This window comes from Nannobrachium achirus (assembly GCF_963921795.1).
Source record: "Nannobrachium achirus genome assembly, chromosome: 6".
NCBI lineage: Eukaryota > Metazoa > Chordata > Actinopteri > Myctophiformes > Myctophidae > Nannobrachium > Nannobrachium achirus.
In genome coordinates this window covers 52,024,936-52,041,868 of record NC_137815.1, presented here as the reverse complement: position 1 = coordinate 52,041,868, position 16,933 = coordinate 52,024,936, and the positions used below count along the sequence as shown (strand labels likewise).

At 43.8% G+C, this 16,933-nt stretch overlaps 1 protein-coding gene across 1 annotated transcript; it reads right to left on the bottom strand.

Annotated features, from left to right (window-relative positions):
- Positions 1 to 457: 457 nt before the first annotated feature.
- Positions 458 to 10,675, bottom strand: LOC308287157 (differentially expressed in FDCP 6 homolog; the record flags this gene model as incomplete). The annotated part of the gene is made up of 12 exons (XM_080728277.1): positions 10,549 to 10,675; positions 8,529 to 8,669; positions 8,013 to 8,198; positions 6,948 to 7,175; positions 6,378 to 6,524; positions 5,710 to 5,818; positions 4,524 to 4,714; positions 3,908 to 4,018; positions 3,163 to 3,329; positions 2,170 to 2,368; positions 1,890 to 1,980; positions 458 to 627 (listed from the first exon to the last, which is right to left on the bottom strand). Exons 1-12 carry the CDS (start codon positions 10,642 to 10,644, stop codon positions 458 to 460), a joined length of 1,836 nt encoding a protein of 611 aa, XP_080584403.1. The 5' UTR covers positions 10,645 to 10,675.
- Between the last annotated feature and the right edge of the window lie 6,258 nt (positions 10,676 to 16,933).

Here is a 16,933-nt window from a genome sequence, read left to right as displayed (position 1 = left end):
ATGTAATGCACAATGTAAGCGCCTTGCATAAAGGCGCTATACAAATGCACCATTTATCATGCCAATAGGGCTGAGCTCGATTAGCAGGGCTGTACGGGTATTGGCTGTACTAACTGGGACTGGGAGCTACACCCAGGAATGGGATCTGAACATTTTAACTCATACATCTTGATCACTGGACTCCAGAGAGTGTAGGCCTACCGAGTTCTATAGTAGGCCTAATGATGCAAGAAATCCAAGGGAAATTTTTACTTTGATTGTATGACCTTCGGTTCAAGCATAATACAAAATGTGTTGCTATTGTAAGCTATTTAAAACCAGTATGGACAAATGGAAGCAGTATAAACTTTTTATTTTGTAGCACCTCTCACAACACAGTTACATTAAGTGCTGACACGAATCACTATAAATGTAAGATGGTTCATTCATTAATTGTGTCACAAAGTCGACAATGTCTTCAGATGTCCTCCTGTCTCCGCTTGCTGTCCGTCCCCTCCTCTCTCACCGCGTGTCCATGTCCCTCCGCGTCTCTTTGGGTCTTCTGAAGGAGCTGGTGGAGGACAGGGTCTCGTGTCTTCGGCAGGGGGACGGGGGGGAGACCAGAGCTGCCGGTGGACAGTCTTTTCTCTGGATGGAACCGGACAGCAAAAATACAAAGAGACACGGTCTGCCCTTTAATCTCTGTGACAGTGAACTATAGTCACAAATGAAAAGGGGGGCACGACGTTGGTGTAGTGGTTAGTGGTTAGTGCATAGTGCAAGGGGGGGAAACGAAAGCCACCTCATGGCCTCCCCTAAGTAACAAGAAATCGTGTGAAATAAAATTTCGCCAACCAATCATCAAGGACGATGATACATGAAAGACGAAGAAGTAAAATTCTCTGTGTACAAATGGAACAAACGGAACAAAATTGGCCTGGGGTCTTCAACAGGGGGTCCTCAGTGCTACTACGGGGGGGGGGGGGGGGGGGGGGGGGGGGGGGGGGGGGGGGCAGATCTACAACCTCACAACGCCTCACATTATGAGGCGTTGTGAGCTTGTTGATCTTCCATTTTTGGTGTTAATTGTCTGAGAATGCACATTAACATGATATGATTCCAACATAAACTGATGATAGCGCTGTCAAACAAGTCGCTATCTAAGAAATCTATGAAAAGGTTTAATCTGTAACACAATTTTACACAATATATAGTAGGTGGTCTCTGCTTCATCTCTCTCTGAGCTAACGGAACCTTGGACTGAAAAACCTTGAAGACACCTGCTCTATGAGTTCTTAACACAGAGGCTGGCCCATCATCATCTTGAGAGGATGGTGCTCATCATTGTTGTGACTGTTGTTGCAAGAATTCCTAATGCATTTGTGCAAATGGCAAAAAAGAATACATTCTCTTGAATCTTGCTGTGGACACTGATATGGCTCTTGTGGGTGTTCTATGTTTTAGGTTTTTTGCTTTCTAACGCGTTTTTAAATGTCTTTTTTTAATATGCTGTAACACAAATTGCCCTGCGGACAAATAGAATTGACCTTGACTTTATTTACAATGTAGGTATTTGTCAGACACTCATCCAGAGCGACTTAAAAGTGTGAGATCAGAAGAAGTGCACACATGAGCTCCTAGTCAACAAATTAAATGATGTAGTGCATCAAAGAAACTAGGATACCAGTATCTGTCTAAACAACATGCTATCAAAACAAGAATATGTGAATTGATAGGATGATTCTGATTCTGATTCCAATTCTTAACTGATCTAAGTGAGCGGGAAGGGGTGTGGCATTAAAAAAAGGGTGTTTAACTAATTGGTCCGATGCGAGAACAGAGCTTTTAAAAAGGTGTTTACCTCCTGGTCCAATGAGATCCCAGAGAGTTTAAAGGTGTGTAGTGTTTACCTGCTGGTCCAATGGGACGCATGAGTCTGTTCATCTGGATGTTCCAGTGCTTGACGCTGGTGCTGACCTGACGCAGCTTCCTCTGAGCAGCCTGGACAACAAGAACAGTGTTCATACAACTCTGAGCTCACTGGGCAGCAACACATTGAATGCTACTGTTCAATGTCAAAGACATTTTTCAGATTTAACATATATATTTTTTTGATATATAATAATAGTTGCCAATTACTTTTTACTATACCCCTTTAGTAAATGGTCTCTTAAATGAAAGGTTGTGTACCTGTATGTCCAAGTCAACTCGCTGACGGCTGGAGCGCACTTTGTCCAGCTGCCTGTGGGCCTCCTGCAGAGCCTGGGTCTTGAGTTCCATCTCCTGCCTGAGTTCATGCTGTTCCTGCTGGGTGTGGACGATGTAGCGCTCCTGCTCCTCTTGGAGCGCCAGCAGAGCCTTCGTCTTCTCCTCTTCCTCGGCCAGAAGCCTATAGAGCCAGTGGTGGAAAGAAAGAAGTACTCAGGTTTTCTTTTGTTCCTCAAAATCTGGAGGGTAATAGTGGTTGACATAAATGCTATTTTTTTTTAATCGTGAAAATTTGTGCAAGTTTTGGAATATTTCAAATCCTTCTAAGGTTTATATATCAGTGGTGCTCAAACTTGATGTATTTGGCCACGGACCCCCATCTCCAAATATTTTGTTCCAGGGACCCCCCAGAAGCAAAATTTAAGTTTCAAATGTTCGCTTAAAAAATAAAATTACTTAAAGATTTGCACATGCACATTTTCATGACTTTTCAAAAATGGCAGATCTACAAGCTCACAGCGCGGCACTAGGTGCAGCGCTGTAAACTTGTAGATCTGCTATTTTTCTATAGCTAAAGTATAAAATAATTAAGGCCCCTCCACCTTGGGCCCTGGTAATTCAGTTCCACTTCCCCCCCACTTAATTCACCCTTTTTCAAGTCCCGCCCGTTGTCCCACCCCTCTTCCCACACGTGGGACACTACCATTTCAATTCAGTTGCTTCATATTGTTATTCTGTGTGTTCAATTCTAATTTCAAACTTGGTTTCAGTAAAATGGAGCTGCTCAGTGGCAGTATAGTGACTCGGCATGTTTTTAAATGTTTTTATTTCTCCAAAAATTATGTTTTAGTAAATTCAACTTAAAAAAGGCGGAACCAGGGCAGGACAAGGCAGATGGAGCCTGCTGGTTGGTCAGTCAGGGACCAACCAGAAGGCTAACAAAGGGTGAATTGTGACACCCCTGTGTGTGTGTACCTGGCCTGTGCGAGGCAAAAGGCCTCCTCGTCACGTCGGGTCCTGACCTGCTCCTGCAGCGCCTCTTCCAGACATTTCTGCGTCTCCTCCAGCTCCCGGATCCTCCTCCTCTGTCTCTCTGCCTCCTCCTCCTTCTGGCTCAGCTCCTCCTGCATGCTGGCCCGCGCCTGACACACCACACACTATGCATTACTAGTAGCCCAAAATTCTGGAGAAATTCAGGAGCCAAGGAGGAGGCAGTGTAAAAATCAGGAGTGTTGGCAGATGATATGGCCTTTCTTGAGAGGGCCATGTTTAAAAAAACAAAAAGAAACAGTAAAATCGGGAGATACGCGACCGCCACGTCGCATACCGTACACAAACTTTAGAAGGCAATCTCCAATCAGGAGGGAATATGGGAAATGGGACAGATCCATGTTGATGACTTGACTTTAGAGATACTGTGTACCGCTTTGTGTGCTTTTAGCCAGGCCAAAATCTGTAGGAGGCGGAGCAGTGTCCAAAAATGTGTTTTGCTAAAATCTGCCTGATGGTGGCGCTAGAAGAGGGCCATGTGAGAAATCAGGGTTTCAGGTTGTGATTTGCCGGTTGTGATTGTGTGTGCACAGTTTGGCATCGATAGGGCCAACGGTGACGGAGATAAGATTGAGCGGTGCTGGGAGACAGACTGACACACACACAGTCAAATGTTGGAGCAGCAGGCACCACTCAAAAAACATTAATGTCAGGAGTGTGAGCTGCTGACCTCTTCAGCGTCATGCAGCTGTTGTTGCAGCGCTCTGTTGAGCTCCTCATGCTGTTGTCTCCACCTCGTCTCCTCCCCCAGGAGGTCTGCCTGCGCCTGACGCTGCGCCCCCTAAAACCAACACCATGTTGAAAACTTTAAAACCTGCTGTCTGAACCCCCAGAACACCACGCTCAAAACGTTACACTGGAGCTGCACCCCCTAAAACACCATGTTGAAAACTTTACCTGGTGTCTGAACCCACAGAACATCAAGTTCAAAACTCTACCCTGGAACTGTACCCCCTAAAACACCAAGTTAAAAACTTGTATCTGCAGCCCAAAACATCTATAATCCCAAGCCTAACCCCAACCTGACTAATTTTCTATTTGTAAACATATCTCTTAAAGTCTGTTTCAACCATAAAACAATCAGGAAACCAGGAAAATGGTCCTCACAATGGTAATACACACGCACACACACGCACGCACGCACGCACGCACGCACGCACGCACGCACGCACGCACGCACGCACGCACGCACGCACGCACGCACGCACGCACGCACGCACACACACACACACACACACACACACACACACACACACACACACACACACACACACACACACACACACCTGTAGGAGTTGCAGTTGCACCAGGTTGGTGTCTCTCTCCGCCTGCAGGAGGTGGAGTCTTTGTAGCTCCTCCTCCTTGGCGGCCTGTCTCCGCCCTAGCTCCGCCCTCTGCTGCCGGCGCTGCGTCTTCAGCTGGGCGTGCTGCGTTAAGTCCCGCCCCTCCAGGCACAGACGCAACGCCGTCTGGATGGCTGCACGCACACACCAGACACATTCGTCAAACTGTGTGTGAGTGTATATGTGTGTGTGTGTGTGTGTGTGTGTGTGTGTGTGTGTGTGTGTGTGTGTGTGTGTGTGTGTGTGTGTGTGTGTGTGTGTGCGTGCGTGTGTGCGCGCGTGTGTGTGTGTGCGTGCGTGCACGTGCGTGCGTGGGTGCGTGTGGGTGTATTTGTATCGATTTGGCTGAAGGGAGGTACTAACTTGTTGGCGCCGTGTTCCCTACTACTGTACCTTACATCGGATGTTTATTTTACGGCGCTGTTGTGTGCAAGCCTCGTCATCACCCAAGTAAATCCTGGCTAACACTTTGACGCACTGTGTTGTGTGCCAAAAGTGGCTGATCTACAAGCTCATAGCACCTCGCATCCGCAACGCCTTGTGAGCTTGCAGATCGGCCACCTTCCAGACGCAGAGGTCTCCCAAGAATCACATTTCATCAGTGGGTGGAAACAGGCTAAATTTGCTTTTTATTTATTTTTTCGAATTTCTGACAATTTGCTTCCTATTTTCGATAAGGCTTATGGAAACACAGCTTCTGTCGGGTGGAAACCTTGCATGTCAAAAACTGTCACTTTTCAGAGAAAAAAAAAGAAAGAAAAAAAGTGTTCTAATGGATCCAATGTAGTTATTATGTAGTCATAAACTTTTGTTGGTACTTTTTACTGGTTCAATATTTAGGAAGACCCACAGACAGAATGAAACCCTTTAATTATGTCTGGGCTATTCATTGATGAATAGCCCAGACATAATTGATGAAATAGGCCATTCATTTACAAACAAACCAACAAATATATCCAACACCCTGATAGGGTCCATGTGTACAGTCACAGAGTTGAAATGAACTGTGAGGATTATAGAGTTTGTTTAACCTAACTTATTAAACATATTACATTTCTCTTTAAATGTATGAAATGTCATTCATTTAATGTAAAGGGATTAAAATTAATGTGCAGTCAGTGTTGCTCACCACTGGTCCACTCCTGTCTCTGCTTGGAGTCTGCAGAGCTCATCTCATAGGTCTTTGTCAAGGTCTTCACACAGAACATGCAGCGCTTACCCTCCCTGTCTGGAAGAACCTTTAATATAGAACACAAAGCACTTACCATCCCTGTCTGGTAACCTTTAAATACAGAACATACAGCGCTTAATAATAATAATAATAATAATAGGTCATATGATATTGTCCATAATTTCAATTGCATGCTTCCCTATATGCAGTATCAGGGTCCGGGATGCATGGTATTGACTTTTTGGCACATATATTCAACCATTTACACTATAGAGATTCGGGCCCTAACACGTCAAGTACATTGTATATCCGACCAAAATATGTCTGAGTCATATAGGCTTTGTCAGAGTACCCGTTGTGTCTGTCTGTGACATTATACCGTATTGGGTTCTTTTATGGTTATGACACTGACTCTGGGGAAGCCTGGGATCGAACTGGGAACCTTCCAGTAATGGCCCCACTGCTGTTATGTCTGAGTCATAGTGAAGTGGCTGCGGTAATACCTATATACTGTATGGGCGCTTCAGGTTTGTTCATGGTTATGTCTGAGTCAGAGTGATGTGGTCCGTCCGTCCACCTGCCCACCCGCCCTTCCATTGGCCAAGAATACAAACAGTCCATCCTACCTCTACACAGCAGTTGTGGTCCAGGTCAATGCATCCTTTCTCCTCCCTGTTCTCCTCACTGTCATAGTAGACCAGTCTGCTGGAGCTCAGCCTGAACCAGCGCTCGTTCCAGTTCCTCCTCACGTGCCCTTTCTTCCACAGGTAGCCCTGGTCAGGTGCACACGCCACATGCACGCACACGAGCACACGCACATGCATACAGACACAGAAGGCACTTAGCTCCTTCCAGTCAGTAGCACCGCTCAAACATGTATGTTGCTATATACTGTACAACAACAACCCAGGCTTGAAAGGTATAGTTACGTAAAGGGGTTCACAGTCAAAATGGGTTATATAAAGCCGAAGATTTAGAAGCCCACAGCGTACATGTGTGTGTAGATAGACAGACAGACAGAGAGAGATACAGACAGACAGACAGACAGACAGACAGACAGACAGACAGACAGACAGACAGACAGACAGACAGACAGACAGACAGACAGACAGACAGACAGACAATGCAAGTAACTTTACAGGAAAACAAGACCAAAGTTGCTCATAATAAGCAGATGTGGCAACACTGACACAGACCTCCTTAATGACATTAAGGATCATCTCCTGGTACACGTGCTGGATGGCCACAGTGAGGCGCTCTCGATCCACACCTCGGCTCAGCCTCCCACTGCCCACCCACTCCAGAAACAGCCACACAGTGATGCCACTCTGCTGCACGGCATCCTGGGAAATGAAGTCCTCCATGTCCACGTAGCTCAGTTCCACATTCATGGCTGCACAGACTTTCTTCAGCAAGTACTCCAGCTATAGGGGGTGACACATGTTGTGCTGTTTTACAGTGATACAGTTATTTCTTATTTGACAGTTTTAGTTGCTCAGATATTACATACAGTAGATTATTGTTACAAAACACATTAACCATTTAAGCCCTATTTCAGCCCTAGAAGCTCAGCCTGTAGATCGTCTATTTTCAAAAATGTTGCCTCTTTCTAGGGTAAAAATATGACAATTTGACAAATGTTTGACCATTTATTATTGGTATTGTTAGTATAATTGTTTATTAGTTTTTACGCTGACTTGTTTTCATTTACCATTTTATTTTAGAGGTATTAAAAAGCTCTTAAAAGTCTTTAAATTGTAACTTTAGAAATGTGCAGATACCATGTATTCACTTATTATATTATGTACCATATGTTGGTTTATTTACTGAGAAAACAAAATTGCACATTAAGCAAATCATGTGGGGACCCCCCAAAATAATTTGCACTCCCCTGGGCTCCCGAGCTACAGTTTGAGAACCAATGCCCTATTTTATACTTTGAAGATCCGAAAATAGCTGATGTACTGTATAAGCTCACAAGGCATTGCATTACGGCATACATTGGCAACTGGCGGCCCGGGGGCCACATGCTACTGCGATGCGTTTTGAGCTTGTAGATCTGCTATTTTTGCTTCTTTTGTATTAGATACTAGAATGACAAAGCAGGACGTAGCAATATGTAATGTGGCCCTCTGGAGTGAAGGTGGAAATATAGTGGCTCTCGTCATCATCAAAGTTGCCCACCCCTGCATTACGGCCTATTACTTGAAACAAAGTAATACACAGTAAGATAAAAAATATGGCGGGAAGCTGGGGGCAACCTCTTCAGGAAGTAAAACCAGCGGGTAGGAGTCCTCTGACAGGAAGTTGAACAGACTCCACAGGCGGAAGGCATCCTCTGGGCCCTGGAGGAGGTTGTGTTCGAGGTCGGGACGGTAGTTCTTTTTGGCACAGAGGAGCCAGCACAGTTCATCCACCTTGACCTTGTTGAAGGTGCCCTCCACCACCTAAACCATTGTTGATTTTGACAGAAAAGTTTGATGCAGCTTTAGTCGTAGGCTCTTGAAATTCACATTTTAGTAATCTGAAAATTCTGTTTTAGTTGCTCCGTAAAAAAAAAAAAAAAAAAGAATACCAGGCTTTCCTCCGAGGTGGAAACTCTGGTGACGCAAGGTTAACTTGTAATGTGATGTGATGTGACAATAAAGATTGATTCTGATTCTCAGTACCATTCAGGAGAATTCCTTCTAGCGCCATGGACCAGAGCTAGGCCTGGGTTAGGTACCTTGTCCAGTATGAACTTGTTGAGGTAGGGCATATGTCCCTGGGTTTGGTACCTTGTCTAGTATGAACTTGTTGAGGTAGGGCATGTATCCCTGGGTGGACACGGGTCCATCGTCGTCGTCTTTGAAGTGTTCCTCCAGCGACCCGGGGTCATGAGGGATGTTCAGCACAGTGTATAGGTTGTGAGATAACACCTATGCACGCACGCATGCACGCACACACGCACGCACGCACGCACGCACGCACGCACGCACGCACACACACACACACACACACACACACACACACACACACACACACACACACACACACATATAAACAACAACATACTGTTAGAGTAAATGTGTTTTAATTAATCATGTTTTGATCACTTCAAACTTAAAGTCCTTTGTCATGATGTGAGTGTTATTTTGTTGTGGCATTAAGCAGCGCTGTGTGAGTCTTTGTAGGTCAGACAAACTATGTGACTAATCCCAGTCACACTGTGTGGATTCAGAGAGCACACTGCCAGCCTCTAATCTCATGTTTGTATGCAACCAATACGCTGGAAAATATGCTTCCTGAAAACAAACCCAGGGGAATAATAAGAGATTATTTTGGGGGGAAAACAGAAGACTGTGAATACCAATAAAGATTTGCTTTGCTAGTTTTTGGCCCTAGCTTGGTCGTCTCCTATGCATCTGTTGCTCTGTAGGTGTGGGGGGAAAAGGCTTGTTTTTCAGAAAACAAACACATAAAATGATCCAAACAAATCGTTAGCCATAGCTTCACAGGACAGCCTCACAATCTACACATTTGAAGGAAACAAAGAGAATGGTAAATCAACAGAGCAAAGACAAGATAGAGGATTGCATTACCTTGCATTTTCTTTGTCATTTTATCTATTTGTAGGTTGATTGAATATTGTATTAGACAAAAATGGAGAGGTAAGGTTCATTCATATACTGTGCTGTTATTATTTTAGACAACCAATATGGCAGCAGCTCTGCCTCTGTGCCATCTAGTGTTCATGCCAAACATTTTAGGACTGTCCTTGTATTGGAATCTCTTTAGTCAGGGTGCTCATGTAGTGCATGTTGGCTCACGGGATGGTTCCTTGAGGGGATTCCAAATGGACGCTTATTACGGGTGTGTAACTCTGAGTGTACAAATTACACCAAATGGACCAGGTTTGGACCCGTTGGTTCCTTTTGTACACTCTCAGAGATACAGTATATGTGGGTCCTTGAAATTAAAACAATTTTAGAACCACGTACTGTGCTACACCAACATTGAACAGACTGAGCATTCATTAGCATCTTTGGTAACACCTGTGAAGGAAGTGATAATGGTATTTTTTATTTATGTATAGGCCTATAGCACTTTTCATACTTCACAAGGCAGCTTAAAGATGAAAAACTACAGCAAAAGTCAAAACAGATGAAGAAAACATTAAGGAAGAGGCCCAATGTCTATGTCATATTTGAGCCTATTAATACTGCTGTCACAACAGTCTCACAGATGGTATGATAGAATGTAGTATACAGGAAATGGAAAAGTTTCTGGTTTGGTTTTGAACAGGAAGTCTCAGCCACAAATGAGCGCACATTGAAGCATCCATGTCAACACGACTAAACTCCTGCACACAGCAAAACCCTCGTGTTCATTCAGCTACTTAATGGCTTATGCATATCCTATTTCAGTGCTTCTCAAACATTGTTCAAGTCAAGGAACCCCAAATATGTAATTTGTCAGAAATTGTCCCCAAGAGGAGAAATTATTCAAAACATGGTCAATCTATAAGCTCACAGCAGAGTAGATCAGTGCGTGTAGATCTGCTTATAGATCTACTATTTTCTGCAAATGGGATGAATATATGCTATAGGCCAGTGGTTCTCAAAGTGAATTCCAGGGACTCTGTGGGTTCCTTTAGGGGGGTCTAAATTGAGCCATACACAATACACATCTGTAACTCTGGCAGTGTACAAAAGGAATGGTTCCTTTTGTACACTGTCAAAGTTAAGGGGAGACCTTAAAATGTGAAAGTTTGAGAAACACTGCTATAGGCTATATGAGTTCAGGACACTTACGTACCTTGAGCTGGGACTTGGACACCTTGCCACTCTTCTCCACGTCTAGAGAGGTGAAGGCATACCAGATGGACTTCAACAACTCTGCACGCATCTCCATGTCTGTCTGTCTGTCTGTCTGTCTGTCTGTCTGTCTGTCTGTCTGTCTGTCTGTCTGTCTGTCTGTCTGTGTCACCTTGCTATTCAGTGCTGTGTGAAATATGTCACCTACAGTACTACATGTAGTGAGTGTTGTTGGCTTTGAACATGTACATACAGTCTGTGTGTTTTAGTCTGTGTAGAGTAGACCCTCCCCCTCTGATCTGATGCTGGCATCACAGCAGGGCGCCCCCTACTGGTTGCACAGAGGATAACAACAACAATAACAACAACTGAGATCAGGCCTGTCCTGGCTGTGACAATGAAGTTGAGTTTGAGGTATCATGGGAAATTCATCACAATTCAAAATGTTACTAAAATGTTTTTAGTATTAGGCCCTAGGCCTATTGGCTTCTGCATATTATTATTATTACCCTTATTACTATTATTACTATTATTGTTATTATTATTATTACACTTTTTACACTATTATTTAGGTCTTGCACATTATGATTAACAGAGGTAATAAAAGTTGCCATATTTTCATATAAAAACGATTACAATAGTTTCACACAGGTTGTAAAAAAAAAGAGAATAAGACAAAGCAAAGTACGTAATTTTATTATTGACACACATTATATTTTGTCATTTCTGAACTTTTGCTAGAGCACTTTTATGTCTTGCTACACATTACCACCAGAGGGGAGTGCTGCATTGACTGACCAGAGAGTAATTTACCATCAATGGCAGTTTCACAACACTCTCAATACTAAACGACCAGGGAGGCACTAGGCAGGAACACTCTGCTTAGCTCAAGGGTCTTCAACAGGGGGTCTGGGACCCCTAGGGAGTCCTCAGAGTTACTACAGGGTGTCCTCCAAATCTCTGAGTGATAGAAACTGTTTTCTTACAGTATTTCTTATATTAACCACTTGAAACCTATAGAGTCCATATTCTGAGAACTTAAGACAAAAATAGCAGATCTACAAGCTCAGCTCATCGCGCTGCGAGGCGTTGTGAGCTTGTAGATCGGCTATTTTCGGCAAAGAGCTTTGGTGTACTGTAGAGAAAGTAAGAGAGTAAGAGTGAAAGGTTTGTTAAGTATCTCCTAGGGTAGATACCCTCACAAGTCACAAAAACATGCAGTAATCCTGGTCTCTATAATGATTTTAAGATGTGGATATGAAATAGGTACAAGTGAACTGCATAGCAAAATGGGATGGCCCACAGTACTGGAATGTGTTAGAAAACTCTTGCACTGATTTCTTAAATTCATTTGTCTAACAAACCAGTCAGTATAAAGAACAGACTGTCACTAGTGTGTGATGGACATCAGGTCAACACAAGATCAAGACACAAAGATCATTATGTTTTACCCCGAATTATGGGAAGTAGATCTTTTATTTTTAGGGCAGTTAAATTATGGAACCAGGTGCGATAACTAAGATGACTTTTTATTGATGATTTATCTACTGTTTTTATTTACTATTATGTTTTTTCAGTTTTTCTAATAAAGTGGTAAACTGTTTTTGGTACGCAGCCAGGTCTACAGTAGGCCTGGCTCAGGGAGGAGGACGCCCCTGCCATACACAGTCCACTAGGGCGATAGGCCTAGTAGTGTGTGTGTGTGTGTGTGTGTGTGTGTGTGTGTGTGTGTGTGTGTGTGTGTGTGTGTGTGTGTGTGTGTGTGTGTGTGTGTGTGTGTGTGTGAAAGAGTGAATAGAAGTATATTTGATCTTTATGATGTAACTCATATTTGTATTATTATTGTATGATGTATGCTGTGATGTAATGTATTGTGTGCTGGACTCTTGGAAGAGTAGCCGATAGCTAAAAGAGATCCAAATAAAAATCAAATCAAATATGCCTCCCCCAGGGCACCAGATGGAGGGGAAAGGAACTGGTTGGAATAACGTGTTATTCCACGCGCTACGTCCAAACCGGGGAAATCCCCCCTGTCAGGTGAAAAGAAGCAACTTGGACTACTCATGCACTGAAGGAAGCAGAGGTCAGTCCGTTGTCCAAGATTACAGGTTAGGTAATTGGCACTGGGTGAAAAAATGGGTTGCAAAATCGTGGGATAAATATTATTTTAAAAAAATGTCTGAAAACACAAATTATGAATCCAAAATACACTGATGATTTTGCTGTCAAACAATGAAACTATATGGAATCTATGAAAAGGTTGCGGGGGTCCCTGCTTCATCTCTCTCTCTCTCAACCAAGGGGTCCTTGGCCTGAAAACGTTGAAGACAATTTAGCTGTTCAACAAGTCTAAATATCCCAGTGTGACATTACATTACATTTACAGTAATAAGCTACCGGTATATTAATACCAAAACAAAAAGTGAAAACACCACACTACTCTGACGGCTGATAGCTGCTACTAGAGGGAAATGATTGGAGGAAACATTTATTTATTGTTTTGTTATGTAAATAAATGTGGGCAAAGAATATTAGAGGGACAATATCAGTCACCAGTACCAAGAACGCGTGTTTTCGAATCATTTATCATGGTTAAAATTTAGTTTGAAGTTACAATTGGTTTGTAAAGGAAGTCTGATAAAAGGAATATCAAATATCTACATTCTGAATCAAGCAATTTTCAGCAAAACTGTCCGGGGTGCTCACAAAAGCCTAAGTAGACGTTAAAATTTCCACAAACATGTCCAATGTACAGCACTTTAAATTAATTTCCACCACTGCACACTGTGGATAACAGGACAATGTGGAGGCTGCAGAAGATGAACCCCCATATGGACTACCTTATGTAGGCTACCTTATATAACCATATATAACAAAGAATGCATAGTATGCATGTTTGAGCACGCACGCACGCGCGCACACACACACACACACACACACACACACACACACACACACACACACACACACACACACACACACACACACACAAACACACACACACACACACACACACACACACACACACACACACACACACACACACACACACACACACACACACACACACACACACACACGTATTAATCCATAACAAACAAACTCCAGCCACAATGAAAGACAAGGCAGACTTCCTGGTGGGACAACACCCTGAAATGAACACGTGCATGTGCACGTTTATGTGCACACACACACACACACACACACACACACACACACACACACACACACACACACACACACACACACACACACACCAGGAGCCCAACACCAGGAGATTAGGTCTGACAGGAAGTGTATTTGGGGTTCGGCTCAGTTCCCCTCTCTTCACTGTTAAGTTCATATTATAGCCTACAACGGTTGTTTTACTGTGTGTGTGTGTGTGTGTGTGTGTGTGTGTGTGTGTGTGTGTGTGTGTGTGTGCGTGCGTGCGTGCGTGCATGCGTGCGTGTCACACTGGCAGGGAGCAGCCAGCTCACACCCACTCAATACACATTCAATAGGCCCTATGCACAGCTGACATTTTGGAAATAACCCTTACAGAGGGCTATTATTGATTGTGTAGTCTTGGCCTTTTATGGGAGCACTTGTTTTCGGTGGAGAACACGGAGGCACGCCGTCCCAACAGACTTGATCCACGTGAGACACCGCCGAGTGAGCTAAAGCGAGCGATTTGCCGTGTCGAGCGCTGCGAAGTTCGTTTGAGCCAACTCAGCGCCGTCCGAGTTATGTCCTGATATGGACAAGAATCATAAATCCTAAATCCTCGCCCATGCCGTGTCGAGCGCTGCGAAGTCCGTTTGAGCCAACTCAGCGCCGTCCGAGTTATGTCCTGATATGGACAAGAATCCTAAATCCCCCCCCCCCCCCCCCCCTTCCTCTACTTTCGGCACCTCCGTGCGGTCCAAATGAACACAGCGGACCGCTCCCCACCTCAGGTTCAGCCAATCACAAGCCGTGGCCGACAACGCATTGACTACGGAAACAATAGTCGCTTACAGGGCGCTATTATTATTTCCATAGAAGGTGAGACGTACGGGAGCGCTTGTTTCCAGTGGAGTCGATGGAGGCACGCCGTCTAAAGCAGACTTCAGCCCACCAGAGGCACCATCGAGCGAGCTTAGGTGTGCCCAAGTAACCACAGCCGAATGCTCCCTACCCAGCCAATCACAAGCTGCGTCTTGCGTCTCACATCCTACAAAAACAATACTAGCTTACAGGAGAGGCCACGTAAGCTAGTATGTACAGTATATTGAAGTGACAGGTCAAGAGGTAATATGGAAAATGGTGATACTTTCCCTCGACACAATAGAGCGTTTGTCAGCCTTCTGATTGGTCCCTGAGACTCCCTGACTGGCCAACCAGAAAAAAAACATTCACTTTTCGCTACCGGGGGTGGAGTTATGCAGTGGGAGAAAGTTGTTTCAGTCTTTCACCGCGGTGCGCATTGCGGAGCACGGACAGCGTGCAGTACGGCGCTGCGCGACCATATCGATTTCGATCATTATAATGAATAAGCTTCAACAGACTAGTTCACATGAACCTTATCAATGTAACTAAGAGTTTCGATTGGGTACATATATTTTAAATTTTACGAATTACGAATTACGACAGCCAGCCTATTATGCAGTGGATTTATAGGGTGGCTGACAGCTTCCTACCCAAGATGCGCTGCGCTTTCTCTCTCTGTATCTCTCCTCCGACTTTTTCAGAGGATTAAACTAATTAAAACATGTATTTTGGGGGGCAAACCCCTGTTTTGCAATGTAACTACTGTACTTTTTTCTTCCCTTTGTATTAATATCACGTAGATGTGTTTCTTTTGGTACTTGGGCTGCTTAGCTCAGGGGTAGAGAAACCGTTATTAGAGCACGAAGGGTTCCCAGTTCGAATCCGGGCTCCTCCTGAGTTAATGTCGAAGGGTCCTTGGGCAAGACTCTGAACCCCACATTGCTCCCGGTGAGCAGGTTGGTTCCTTGCATGGTTTCCTCCGCCACCGGTGTATGAATGTGTGCGTGAATGGGTGAATGTAATGCACAATCTCTGTAAAGCGCTTTGGATAAAAGCGCTATATAAATGCACCATTTACCATTTTACTTTAAATAGCTATAATGAGGCTATGAAAAATCTTTTTCCCCCATCCACTTCCATTATAAAAGAATCTGCCCACCTATCGTCCCACCTATTAACAAGAACAAAATGGGGCGGGATTTGACATACAGTCTATTGTGTCTAACTTTGAATCATTAGGTATTTAGCCACCTTTCCGACAAGGTCGCATCAGCATGACAAGGTTGGCTCCCGTTGTAAACCTGAGGTTGTCTAGAATCAAATGGTATCTCTACTTTTGAGCTCGCTTGAGCCACGTGGTTTAAACAACATTAGGAAGTTATTCAGAGGCTACACTCGAGTCTAGACCCACAACTACCAAGTACCAACATTTACAAGATACTTTACAGAAAAACAAGCCCAAAGTCACTAATAATAAGCGGACATGGCAACACTGCAACGCAGATATGCGGTGTGAGCGATGTGTGTTTGAGTGACTTCATGTACATACCTGTGTGCTGAGTTGTGTGTGTGTGTGTGTGTGAGGTGAAGACAGAACACACTTGGGAGGCCGATGCGATACTTCTGTGTGTCCACACCCTGTCACTGTGTGTGTGTGTGTGTGTGTGTGTGTGTGTGTGTGTGTGTGTGTGTGTGTGTGTGTGTGTGTGTGTGTTTGTGTTTGTGTGAGCTTGCTCCTTCCTGTGCAGGTGTCTAGGTCAAAGTAGGGACCAGGTGCGTTTTAGTGTAAGCGATGACACACACACACATACACAGATACAGTACGCACAATTGTGACGTTTAAAAAACAGTGTGCTTCAGTATTTACATGTGCACCCGTTTAAGTTGTTGATTGTTGATATCCTTTCCATCACTGATATCCTTTAAAAGACTTGTCACCTGTTGCTGTTTGAATACGATTATGCGGTTGCTTTAAATATAAATTTTTTCGTTGCTATTGTGTTAAAGTGCTGTCCTAATAAAAATAATCCTTATTAATAACCTATGTACTATTTTAAGATAAATATACTGTGCTCATTTGCTATCATGTACTTGGATCTACTTAATGATAAGGCCATCTCAGAAAGATGGAAAAGTAAAAATTGTATTTAGTAGAAAGGCAGGTGTGAGATTCAAGTTAAAAAGAGCTTAGCTTACAAAACTACAGATGAATTGACAGGAAGGGTGTAAATGTTAAAGTGTCTGATAGCTTAATGTTTGTGAGACAAAAATTGTGAAAGAAATTGTTTATCTGCTATTGTGTCTGGATTCTTAACCTTTGACGAGACAAAAGTTATGAAAGTAGTTGTTTATCTGCACTTGAATCTGCACTTGTG